The sequence below is a fragment of the Aythya marila genome (genome assembly GCF_965140915.1).
Source record: "Aythya marila genome assembly, chromosome: 14".
In the NCBI taxonomy this organism is placed as follows: Eukaryota; Metazoa; Chordata; class Aves; order Anseriformes; family Anatidae; genus Aythya; species Aythya marila.
This window is the reverse complement of record NC_139055.1, coordinates 9,499,100-9,512,430: the sequence shown is the minus strand read 5'-3', so window position 1 is coordinate 9,512,430 and position 13,331 is coordinate 9,499,100. Positions and strand designations below refer to the sequence as shown.

Below are 13,331 nucleotides of genomic sequence, written 5' to 3'. Positions count from 1 at the left end.
GGGAAAAAAAAAAATCAGCTGGGAAAGCTGGAGGCAGCTCTTCTCTGGCAGCAGTGGCCTGTGGGCAGCCAGGCTTTTCCCAGCAGCACACCAGGCTGTGCAGGGAGGCCACCAGGTCCTGCTGGGATAGAGAACAGCACATTCACCCCCAATACACCAGGGGCTCTTGTTGTGGCGTGGCTTTTGCAGTTGCACATTGCTTTATTACTCCAGAGCACGGCAGCCACCTCCCTTCACACTGCGCCCCGTGCATCAGCAGGCACAGGAGGTTTTCTGTGTCCCCAGGATCCCTCTGCCCCCAGACCTATGCTGACACTGCTTTAAAACTGAACTACTTCAGCAATTTCCTCTGCAATCTGCAGGAAAGGGCTCCATTTGGTTTGCGTGGCTGGCTGCCTGCTGCTGGGGAGAGGGCAAGGAGCAGCAGCATCCTGTGCCATGCGCTGCCACTCACGTACTGTGGTGGCTCTGCCCTCCTGCACGGCCACCAGCTCTCCTGCCTTGTACCGTTGCAGAAGGATCAGGTCAATTTCTTATAAGAAACATGCACATGGCAGAGTAAACTGCACTCTGTTTATAGACCGAGACACTAAAGCAAAATGCTTTTCAGGTTGCCACATTGCCAGCGATCGCGCCCTTTCCACATTCCCTTTCTCCAGGATGCTGAGCGGGCACAAGGCTCCCACAGGGATGCTGTAGCTCATGGTCTTTTCCATCTCTGCTTTCTCAGGGTTTCCTTGTGTCTGCCCACCCTGCCCTGCCTGCTCGCAGGGATTGGCACGAGGATGGAGCCAACAGGCATGGGTAACGGCACGCAGCAGACCTCGGCGCAGGCAGCGCCTTCCTGGCATCGCCCACCCGCTTCCAGGAAAAGCAGAAGAAAAGGCAAACAGCAGAGGGTGGGGGCAGAGCGAGTCAGAAGAAATCTTTCACATTCAGCAGAAACACAACAAAAGGGAAACAAAGAGAGAAAGAAAGAAAGAGCCTGAGCAAGTCAGAGGCCCCAGCTGCCTCCAGGCTCTCGTGGTGCAGAGGAACTGAGCAGCCTGGCAAAAGGAGGGGCGTGGAGGAGGGTGCAGAGCAGATAAGAGGGGTTGCCACTGAGAGAACCCCAACACCATAGGGCACTGCTCCCCTTCTTTCCTCCCATACACCCAGGCGAGGGACTCAGCTTCCATGCTCACGCAGGAGGTGTGGGGCTGCACAGCCCAGCTCAGCCCCACGGCCATCCCCTGCTCATGCTGGGTCCATCTGTCCTGGGAGGCACAGGTGGGAAGGAAGGAGCAAGACACCCCATGACACAGATTTCCACAAAGCTGCTTTTCAGCCTGCAGCAAGAGAGCAGACCCCTCTCCTCTGTGTGGGGACTGCCCAAAAAGGGAAGTCCGTGACCTCTTCCTGCGGCAGGGTAGGCAGTCCCGAGCAGCACCACCTCGGGTAAAAACCGCAAGGCCTGTGCCACCGCCCAAGCTGAGGCAAAACGCTGCCTCGAGCAACTTGCCTCTGCAGCTGCAGAGCCTTTCCCCCCTTGCTGCCAGTCCCTGCAGCTATCCACGCAGCAGGACACAGGCTGGGGACGTGCACGGGGTCGGTCCCCCCCGCAGAGCCCCCAGCCCTGCTCCGAGGGGCAGCCGGCCAAGGGCTGTGCTGGAACCGCAAAGGCTTCAGCCCCGAAACCCGGCACCGCCCTTCCGCCACCAGCAAGGGTGTCGCAGCCTCTGGCGCCTTCCTCCCCCTTCTCCAACCCTGCTCTGCACAGCAAACACGCGGCCGAGCCCTCATCCCACCCTGCTGCGCTTGGGGAGCCCACCTGGGGAGCACAGTGCCCCTCTGTGAGCCGCCCCAACCCACCAAAAACATTTCCTGGCCTCGGCGCAGGACAGAGCCTCCCTTCAGCACGGGGGTGACCGGCTTTCCCGGAGGCTCCCCGTGGAGCCAGCCCTGGCACCGTTTCACCCTTGACAAAGGATGACTCTCCTGGCGTTGGAGGTGTCGGGGCAGGGGCAGGAGGGACGGAGGAAGCTGTCTAGACCTCCCCGTCTGCGACGAGGATCGGGGAGCAGCGGCACGGCGGTCGCTCCTTGCAGACGTGGGGCGCGGGCGAGACAGGCTCTTCCCCAGCCCCGCGGGAATGGGGGGAAGCAGAGGGCCCAGACGGTCCCCAGGGTTTTTGGTCTCGGCTCAAAGGCAGGGATGGAGCAATCCTGAAAAGCATCCTCCTGCAGCCCTCAGGGCTGTTTCCAGAAGAGCGGAAGGTTTCCTCCTCTGTTCCTTTGACAGTGGGTTCTGAATTTCAGCTTCCTGAGCCATTAGTTGTTTTTTTTTTTTGATAACAAAGTCACCCAGGAGCTTGCTGAAGCTGGCATCCTACACTGCCACTCAGTCCTATAACACATAGCATGGAAAATAAGGGACAGAGATACAACAGCTAGCTGCATTCTCAAACCCTGCTCATTTGAGAGGTCTCTGGCAGGGTCAGGAGCATCTGGATGGGGACCAAGATCTGCACAAAACACGTGGAGAGGACACCCCTGGTCCAGACACGATGGCTGCAGCAAATACAAGGTGGAACAAGGAGAACACTGATGGCTATTTGCCCCAAAGCCACCCAGGCAACTGAGAGATATGAACCTCAGGAAGGCACAGCTGATCCTGTCCCCTGGGCTGACCGGCTGAGCCCGTCCTCATGGCCCCAGAGAAAGCTTAGGGTGACCGCACACCTCCAAGTGCTGAGAACAGATCTCGAGCTGTGACCAAAACAAATCCCACAGGACAGAGCAGCTCTCCATCGATGGAGAGAACAAAGCGATATATTTAGGCACAGAAACCACATTTAGCCACGGTCAAAGGTCGTGTCCTTTGCTCTGTCTGGTTGACATCTGACCCAAGTTCTGGCAGTTAACTCTGAAGCTGTGCTGCTCTGCAGGCTGGGAGAGGGATGAGAGCAGTGACTCCAGTCCAGCCTCCCCAGAATGGCTGTGGATACACAGCAGAGCCCCGTGCACACAGCCTGCCTCTCCCCATCACACAGGGGCAGGTGCTATTTTTGAACATTTTTTGGTCCCATCTACTCTCTCCTCCAAGTCAAGGGTCATGCTGCTTGGTGAAAACTCATTTACAAGCACACTGAGCACCCAACACACTATCACAGACCTCCTCCATCCAAAACCCAGGGCTTGAGCCTCCATCACACAGCAGAGCAAGGAGGCAGCTCACAGCCCCATGCTCGTGACTTCCTTCTGCCCCTCCTGCCCAAGCCTTTTCACCCAGCGTGTACCAAATGGCTGGAGGGAAGAGAGGAATGGAGCACAGCGGGGTTACCTGTGAGCCATCGCTCACCAGCCCCAGGCAAACGAGCACCCACAGAGCCCCAGCACCCGCTGAGCCCCCCTCAGCCCCAGCACCCGCTGGTTCTGACGTTGAACAATACAGAAACCCTCATTGCTACCACAGAGAACAAATGTCAACAGCTTGCCTGACACGGCAAGTATGCTGTAGGTGGAAGTGAAATAATTAGATCTCTGTAAGAGAGCGTTCCGAGCTTGCCAATTTTCCTTATAGACAAGGATACCATTCAGAGACTTTAAATATAATAAACCTTTTTATTTCCCCTCTCTCCTTCTTCTGAACAAAATAACTTAGAGTAAAATATTAAAAATATTTGGAATAAAAAAGGTCTGTCTCCATAACCAGCGAGGGAAAGATGCAGGGCACAAGGAAACCCATGTCCCGGGGAATTTCGGAACAGCAATCTGTTATCGAGAGCAAAGCCAGGGTGCTCTGCATGCTCCTCTTGAAACACAGAGCTTTCTGGTGAACACAGGGAGACTGGGGGTGAATTCTTTTGCATCTAAATCACTCCAAGATGACCAAATATTTCCTTGAACTAATGCCCCCCGGCTGGCAGAAATATTGCTATTCCTACTGTAATTTTGGTGGAGCAAGTGAGAACCCTTTTAGGCTAACCACGTGGTTTTGACACTGCAAAGAGCATCCTTCCCCTTGCTAGAAATGCACAGAGCTTGCTTTTTTTTTTTTTTTTTTTTTTTTTTTACTTTTGATAAGGGTGATAACCAATCCCACTGAATTCACTTATCCTGACTTTCCTAACCAGTGTCCCAGAGGGATGAGGATCCAGGAATAGTGGTGGGCAAGAAACATGGGCAATGAGGTGGCAGCTGGACACCGAGTGCTGCGGGAAGGGTGAAGTGTGCTGCACAAGGGTCTTTACGAGCAATGCCTGCAGGGATGAGGGGCTCATCCAGCAAGCTATGCATGAGGCTGAGCAGCTCCCAGCACCACACCTGGCTGCCCCACGGAGCAGGGAGCAAGGCCAGTGCTCTCCCTTGCTACAGGAACCAGAGGCAATGGCTCTCTGCCCAGGCACAGGGGGTATGGGATCCCCCTTCTCTCACCAGGTTAATCAGTGTTTTGAGGCCACTCAGCTCACCAAGAGCATTTATCTCTGAACCGGCAGCTTTATGCACAAAATTGTTTAAAATATAAATAGCTAAGAAGCAAACGTGCTTCTTCAGTGGGATGATGCAGTGATCTCAATTGCCCCAAGGCCATGCCGTCACCTGAGATAGATGATGCCTTCCAGGAGGGCAGAGCTCACCGTGAGAGGTGGAGTTTGACCCGGGACAAGCCTCAGGAACAGCCAGCAGTGCCAGCGCCAGGCTGCCTGTCCGTGAGGACACCTCTCTCAAGGAGGGGCAAAGGACTTGACTTGTCAGGTTTTCCACTCTTGCCTGACCTCTCCCTACAAGCAATTTTTCATTCAGCTCATCCCCAGAAGGTGCTTCCATCCATCACAGAGGATGAGAATATCGCTACTTAACTGTTCCAGTGAGGGCTTTGAAGGCAACGGAAACCACCCCAGGCCATGAGGTCTGCGGAGTGACATCCCTCCCTCCCAGATGAGAACTTTCAGGCTATATCTGAAGGAATAAAAAAAGAAACCAACCTCTAAAACTGCAGCCTATCACTCGTTCAAGGGCATAGCTGGGCTTCAAGGTACTGCCGGCTATACACAGGTAGCTCATAAATATTCATTTACATGCAAACATAGTTCCTTAGCATTTCCCTTGGTAAGCCAGCCCAGTGGGATTGTGGCTCATCGAGATTAATTTCTAAACAAAGTTTTAAAAAAGCTTTGAACGCAAATTTGCCTATAGGCTTGTTGTCTGCCACTTTCTTTTCATAAATCTATGGCCTCATGGTTATAACCCTGGAGTGGGGTGCAGCACACAGGACTTATTCCCAGGTACCATTTACCTGCTGGGTAAATTTTAGGCAAATTCTTGTCTGTGCCTCAGCTCTCCCTTTTAATAACTGGGATAATGACACTTAGTCTCTTTTATAAAAGCGTTCTGCAGCATATATATGACAAGGGTATGTAATCACAAGGCATTATGAGAGCTTCAATAACCTTTTCTTGCAACGTTATCCTCTATAGAGGATGATACACAAAGGCTCCTTTTCTAGTTTATGTTGTCATGTTGCTACCTGTAGAAGCACTCTTGAACTTGGCTTTGCTATGGTAATTCGCCTGCTGCATAAATCATTTCTGGTGCTTGATCAGAATCGCTCCATGGCAATCCCTGCTTCAAGAGAAGGCCCCAGTTCTACCCAAGATTTCAAAGAATTGCCAGGAGCCCAAAAGCTTTGCTCACATTCACAAGATGAAGCAGAGATTTTGTCCCCACCGCCATGCAAGGCGCTGCCTGGCTTTACAGCAGCAAGGAGGACAGGAGAAAACGTAGAGCTCCACGGCTTTAGAAAATGCAGCAAAAAACCTGGATAAGGGAGAGGCAGAGGTCAGCCTTCCTGCTTTGCAGGAGGGTGGCAGGGAGGGAGGATTTACCCCCAGACACCCACCTGCTGAGTCCCGGCTGCTGAAGACACAGCTCAAGCAACAACATCTGCATGCATCTTCTCCTTGCCTATCCATCCCCTGCAGAAGTTACAGGGACTGTTTTGCAGCCAAAACTGGCATGAATTTAAGTTTCTGTCGCTGGGGAAAAGGAGGAGGAGGAAGGGAAGCCTTGTTCTTGTAAGAGGCTGGCTAGGTACTTAACAAAGCTCCCAGTTCTGGCATTGCTTTGTGTTTCTGCAGTGAGATGCGACCTGATCGGCACAGACACAGCGTCGTGGCAGTCGCGATGAGCACGACAGCAGAGCTGTGCTGCTCTCAAACCGGGGGCTGTGCTGCTCTCAAACACCACACAGGGTTTGGCTCTTGCAAACTGCAAGCGACTGTCCGAGCACTTTCGGGGAGGAAGCTCGGTACAATGCTTCAAGAGCGTGAGGCCAAGCAGGAAGGGCCAGCTTGGACTGCAAAGCTCCTGCCAAGTGAAACTGTTAAGGCACACAAAGAGCTCTCGGAGCACACAGGGACTGACAGCTGAAGCCCAGAGCCCTGTTCTGCTATGGCAATCCCATGCTGGGGTCCTCTGCCTGCACCCAGCCATGGCTCCGGCCGCTCACCCTGCGAGACATTCCCGCAAGTTGTAATCACCTCCTCTTGTTAATAAAAATCTTAAGGAGCCCGACAGAGTTATCAGCTTTTTTTGTTTGTTTGTTTTACAGAAAAAGTATTTCAACTCCAGAGAATTAAAAGCTGTGGATGCTTTACATAGCCCAGCAGTCTAGTGCATGGGATAATGAACATTTCTTTATGATACAGGATTTTCAAGAATGCCCAAGTCTCCCGTCAACATCCATATCAAAGGGGTGGCAATCCAAAAAGTCCCCAGCTAAACAGGTCAGGGCCTGCCCACAGAAAATGCAAAATGCTTTTGTAAGGGAGGTACAAAGACTAGCTACAAAGCTGGTCTATCTGCAAGCTGTACGAGTTGCATACCCACACAGCAGGCCAGCGAGAAGAAACTCTAAGCTGATTAAATTAACCATCCCCAAAACGCTCTGGCAAGGCAGGGTTACCTGCATGGTACAGTGATTTTTGCTTTGATCTCCAGGAAACATCTGTTTATTCAGAAGTCCATTTGCTATAGCAACCATGGTTTATAGAAAAGGAGTGGGGGGAAGAAAGAATTCCCTAGTGCTTCTCTGGCAAAGCTGTACAGCCGCTAGAGGAGTGGCGTTAAACACCTAGGGCCAGACAGCAGTCTGAGTAATTCCTGCAGCACCCTGCAGACTCGGTGCTGGAGCATCTCGACAGGCTGTGCAGCAGGGATGCTGATGTGGGTAGGGACAGGAGGGTGTCCCAGGAGCAGAGATCTCCCGCGGGAGTGCCAGAACTCCTCAGTCCAAACGAGGCTCTCCTTCCCGGTCTCTTATCGCTCCTCTGGCTGCAAGAGGAAGCACTCGGAAGCAGCAGAGATACCCAGAAGCAGATCAAAAGGCCCTCCTTTCCTCTGAGGTCCCAGTCTTTTTGTGTTTTGGAAAGGAAAAAAAAAAAAAAAACACAAAGAAACCCTAAGTCACAAGAGGGACACGGCACGTGAGGTCTGCTGTTTTTCTTTCCCATGCACTAAATGCTATCAGCACAAACTCAGCACCATTGATTCCAGGAGTTCAAAACCCATAACTTAGTCCCATTCCTCAATTGCAAAATAGCTTTAAAAAGTTGCACATATGCTGTGTGAGGGGTATTGCCTTTGTGTTTCAAAGTCCTACATCTCCCTTCACTAAAAAAAAAAAAAGCAAAAAAAAAAGCAAAAATGTGGCCCAGCCACAAGGCCTAAACCAGACTTTTTTTTTTTTTTTAATAGCTCAAGATTCTCAGCTTTCATTTGGTGCCCCTATTTCCAGCAGCTGGGATTTATGCAAAAGAACATCAAATGCCACAGGGCTTATAATAAAAATAAAAGAAAAATCATGAGAGCTCCCAGCACTGCAGTTTTGCAAGCCTCACTGGGCTGTTTTTAACCAGCACAAGGCTGCTTAGCCTCTGCCACAAGCAAAGAGCAGAAGATGGGGAAGGAATGGAACGAGACAGCAACCCCTGGCTGAGGACACTGCATCTCTGCAAAGGATTTATATGCTAAGGAATTTCATGCTGCATGTTGTCATGTCACCAATTTTATTCTTGGGGACTCACTGGGGTCCTCCAAGCGCAGCCTGTGCTTCCCATTGGGCTTCAGCTGTGTTTTGGGTGAGAACTGGGGCTCTCCTCCCTCAGCATGGTGTGGATCAGGTATGAAAGCCAGAGCAATTTGCTGCTTGCATTTTGGTGCTATGTACTTAAAGAAAGCTGCTCCAGGACACACCACTTCCCTTTGCACAGAGGACTTTTGCTCCATTAATATTGCATGTCCCCTTCTGGCTCCCCAGCGGGCACCCCACCTCGCAGCGAGGAGCCCCTGCAGCAGCAGCCACTGAAGGCCAGGTGTCCTCTCACATTTTCCTTGTTACTTCAAGAGCCAGGGAACAGCCAACAGACTGATTTAGCAAGAGCCCCTCTCAGCACTGTCAGCTGAGAGCGCTTGTGGCACAGACCAAGCCATAAATTATTTAGAGCCCAAGTGCTCCTCCTGCCATCCGGGAGGCAGGGCATGTCTGCTCCCCTTTCATGGCTGTGCGATGGCTCCTGCCCCTTCCTCGCTTTGAAAATCACTTTTCCACACCAGGCAGCGAGCACAAGCAAACCAGAGAGCACGGCCCTGCTCGAGAAGCGTGCCCCCAGCCCGAGCCACAGGTCCACGAAGCCACCTTGCAAACAGTCCATTTGCAAATGGAGCAGGAAACAACTGGCCAAAACGACAGCACAGGCAGAAATTGGGATGGGATGGGGGAGGCTAGACAAGGCAAGACAGAATTTATGTCCCCTGCAATGCCAGTGACCGAGAAGCAGAAGCCTTTGAGGGTCGGGACAACCTGGTAGTGACTAGAAGCCTTCCAGCAGGGTAACAGCCTGGCTTATTTACTTCCCTCAGAGCCAGTAAAACACTAGAGCATTAATAAGAACAGCCTGAGCAATGAAATGCAAATGCCACTCAAATAATTAAATAAAGAGGACGATCCTCTCCCCAAAACAATGGACGGGGCTGTAACGCCTGCCCTCACGGGAGAGCCTCATACAGGAGGCTCTTGTTCCATTAGCTTCAAAGAGGCAGTTTAATTTTAGTAGGTCGGCAAGCATATGACATTACAAAGCACTTCTCAGACAAAAGCAGAGCAGAGGAGATCTGCAATCCATTTTCCCTTCAGGAAGGAAGGCAAAACTTCCTATTGCGGGGAGGAGGTGGAAGGGAAAGGGGAGGGGGCTGACATTTCAGCAAGGCCAGCATGCAAAATTCAGGCAGACCAGGAGAAAGCAGGGAGGGAAGAAGCAATAGAGCAGAGAGGAACATAAGGCAGCCCCATCTCTCACCCAAGCTCGGTATATATTTGCCTTTTTAATTTTGCCAGGATTTATTTTGCTGCAGTTGCAATCTGTCCAAATCCCAAGTCTCCTCCTAGGAAAGATGTTTGCCTTCCACTTCCTTAGAACAGCACATATTTACTCTTGTGCTTTAACATGCCCACGTCTCAGCATCACGACTAGCAGCCATCCAAATACCAAATCTCCCGACAACTTGCACTGCAAATGCAATTTAAGGGGATGTGCCCTTAAACTCTCCAACCCCCTGCACCTGTCCCACGGCAGCACGCAGAGAAGCACCTTTCACACCAGCCTTCCCATGGTGCTGAGGAACTAACAGAAAAAGATGGGGTGAAAAAAAGCGTACCCGCTGGGCTTGGGGAAAATAATGCAGGAACCTGCTGTTCCTGCCCAGCACGACTAGCCCTTGCACCAGCCCGCGGGGTTGCATTTTGTGTCCCCAAACCTCCACAGCCAGGGGAATTGAGCTGTGACTTTCCCTTGTGCATTACAGGTGCTGAGCCAGAAATAAGGCATGAATCAAACAGTGGGGCTACCCTCCCACCAAATCCTTCAAAACCGAGTGGCTGAGTGGGGAAGAAAGGCTCCCATCAGTGCTGCCTTTTCTACCCTCACAAGGTCCAAAAAGAGAAAATCGAACAGTTCTGGTTTTCAACTCAGAGTGAAGATCTCTTGAACTTCCCTGGGCTATTTATAACCAGCTCGAGTTAGAACATAGTTTGCCTATCAAAGAAAGCGGGGAAAATCCAGGCCCTGTTCACGCAGCGAGCAGAGCACGGCCTGTGAGTCATTTCTAGCTCACTCCGAGGCTTCGAGCTGCTCCAGAGGTTCTGCTTCACCGTGCATGAGCCATTTCCTCCCTGCCAAGCGAGAAGTGTGCAGCCGTACAGGTCACACACCGTGAGTCTCTTACCCAGAGCTTGCCATCCCAGTAAAACGCTCCCAGCAGCTTGACGATGTGCCGGTGATCGCAGGTCGCCAGTATTTCGATCTCCACCATGTAATCCTCCAGTTCATCTTCGCTCTTTGTTTCGATGACTTTGGCAGCCGCTAAGGCACCGGTTTCCTTATTCTTAGCCTGCAAGACAAAACCCGTATGAGTACAGAGGTGAGGAGAGCCAGAACACGCAGTACTTGCACAGTTCCTGCTCGGCCGATGCGTGCTCAGCACCATCCACAAGGCAAGCGCAGGAACCTTGCAGATGTCTCGCTGCCCCCTCAGCCTGCCCAAAGCTTTGAAAGGCAGATGAATGCTGTGCAGGGGCCAAAGCATCCTCCCTCCAGTCTCTAATGCCCCACTGCTTCCCATGAAAAGAAAGAGGCTTTTAGACAAGGAATTTTTTCCTAGGACAAGGAGCTTTTTCCTATTGTTTGTAGCATGAGGAGAGATGGAAGCAAGAAAATCTCAGAGTCTAGAGGCCCTCATAATAATATCGTAGGCAGCATCTCCAAAATCCAACCAAATTCACAGTACAGATGTGTCAACAGCCGTGAGCATCCCTACACTCCCTTCATCATCAGGACTTTTCTGCAATGTGTGAGGGAAACGTAGGGATGTCCTCCTTGACAGGGGAAGCAACAAGAAGGGTGCATTTCCCAGGCACTGGCCAGCATTCCTGGTGTTGCATTTCAGCAGGCTGCTCAGATCATGGTAAAAAAGATACTCCACATGCTCTCCTGTTTGCCTTCTTCATTTTTATAAAGTCCCTTTAACCTGCTTACTGCAACATGCTTCACCAAATAACTAGAAGTTTGTCCAAACCTCTTTCTTCTACTGCTTGGGAAACCTTTGCTGACTTTCTCTCCCCTTTCCTTACAATAAACCCCTTAGTGACATTGGGTCAGTGACTCTGACCGCACCCTAGGTTGCCTGCAGCTCTGCCTGCAGATGCGGAGCACGGAAGGTGCTATTGCTGGAGGCACCACGCGCTGCTGCTGCTCGAGGACTCTCCACCCAGCGTTGCCCACAACCCTCCCCAAAGCTATCAGGGCAAATTTGCATTTTTCAATTGGAAATTTGCACAACTTCTGAAAGAAAAAAAACAAAAAAAAAAAAACTTGGGAATCCGCAACCAAATGCAAAAAGGTTGTTTGCATTTGGTTGCTCCGCTATCAGCCGTGTCACGGGCTGGGAGTGGGGGCGAGATGGCAGACATTGACTCAGGAGCTCAGCACCATTCCCCGAAGTGCACTGAATCAGCAGGTTGAGAAATCCCCATTAGCTCCCTCACCCCGCTCCTCCACCCACACGGGAGAGCCCCCAGGGCAGGATTTCAGTTCCTTGCCCATTTTCTATTCTTCATGCCCCCTCCGGGCTGCAGAGCCCCAGCTGGGATCAGGACTGCTTCCTGGGGGGAGGAAGCCCTGGCAGGGATGCTCATGCTGTAGGAACAGTTGGGACCTTTCTGACTGCTTTGCAGTTTACGTATCTGTGTTTGGAAAACCTAGGCGGGTGCTTACAGTAGGATTAATTCCTAGTGTAAACACCCCGAGCCCCGCTGAGCAGTTTTACAAGGCTTAGGTGAGAGCGGGGCTGTGTACTGCCAAACAGGCTGGGGAGGGCAGGAGGGAACGAGGGAAAAGCCATATAACGGAGGGAGGGAGGGAAAATAGGGGAGCCCTGCCTCTCTGCTGGGTTTTGAAGGCTTGTTGAATTCACACTGGTTGGCACGCACAGCTGGGTCTTTACTACAAGGGACAAACCCATTTCCACCTGGGCTTGCTGCCCAAATGCAAGACAGCAGCTCAAGCTGGTTTCAGAAGAAAATAGTTGGTTTGTGTGTTGTGTGGTTTTGTTTTTTTTTTCCTTTGCTCAAGCTTGCGTCCTAATAAGTTGCCACCAGCAACCCTGAGGAAGGCAGGCAGGCTGGGGCAAGGTGTAAGGGGAGAAGTGGAGTTCTGGGGAAAGCACAGCACTTCCCAGACACCACAAGAAGTGCCCCACCGTGTTTGCTCTACACTTAGGGCCTTGGGAGAGGGCCAAGGAGGGGAAGTAAATATTGTGAGAGAAGGTGGGGCTTCCCTCTGAGGTCAGCTATCGCGCACGCGGGGTCCGAGCCAGCTCAGCCCTGCCAGGACTCAGGGGCCCTGAAGGCACCCGAAGAACTTTGAGGCTGAGAGCCTGGAGTACCCAGGGTGTTCACCCTCATGGGATCTGCAGTCCCTGTGGTCCATGCATCCACTTAACCCACAGTCCCCATTGGCACAGGGCAGGCAGGATGCCACCCCGCAGGGCCACCGCTGGTGCCACCAGGAGCGGGCGCAGAGCTGCTCTGCATGCATGGCAGGGCTTGATCTACAAAGACAGTGAAGAAACAATCAGTGATGTGAAGGTCTCCTGCCCAAACACGGGTCTCCTCTCCCATGCTGTGCGTTTTGGAGGCTCTGAACAAAGACCTGGAGGACGCAGCTTTGCGTACCCGGCTGCAAGCTGTGGGTGCAGGAGCGATTGTGGCCCACGTGCTTGGTGGTGGCAGTCTGATCTTATCCATGGCTCCCCTGCAACTAACGGCGAGTAGCCCAGCAACCCACAGATATCGCTTCCTTTCTAGATACGAACGCACCAGCACACTGCCTCGCATCCAGGCCAAACACAATGCAGGTGAAATCAAGCTACCAGCGGTCAGATGGCTTGGTCACGCTGGCAGAAGTGAGACCATCATCTCTGAGGAGAAACCAGCTCAGGACATCACACAGTCAACGACACCAGAATATGAGTCTTTGAAATAGCAACAGCAAATTCACGTGGGTTGGGATGCAAGGAGGCAGCATGGGCAGGAGCCCTGTGCCTCCCCTGGCCTTGCAGTAATGTCTTGCAGTGAGTGCTCTCACGTGCCGTGGGAGTGCAGTTCCCAGGAGAAACCGAAATGCCTCACGGCCCCGTATGAGAGCAGCAGCTGAAGCAAGAAGGTGACCTGAGACCATGAGCTGAGCAGATCTTAGAAAACAAATCTCCTCCAGCGTGACCTCTTACAGCACAGAC

At 52.1% G+C, this 13,331-nt stretch overlaps 1 protein-coding gene across 1 annotated transcript in view; it reads right to left on the bottom strand.

The window, feature by feature from the left end:
* Positions 1 to 13,331, bottom strand: part of STK10 (serine/threonine kinase 10) — a 48,201-nt gene that overhangs the window by 25,938 nt on the left and 8,932 nt on the right. The window contains exon 2 of the mRNA XM_082771673.1: positions 10,263 to 10,427. Coding sequence (XP_082627799.1) covers positions 10,263 to 10,427 — 165 coding nt within the window. The remainder of the gene's footprint in view (positions 1 to 10,262; positions 10,428 to 13,331) is intronic.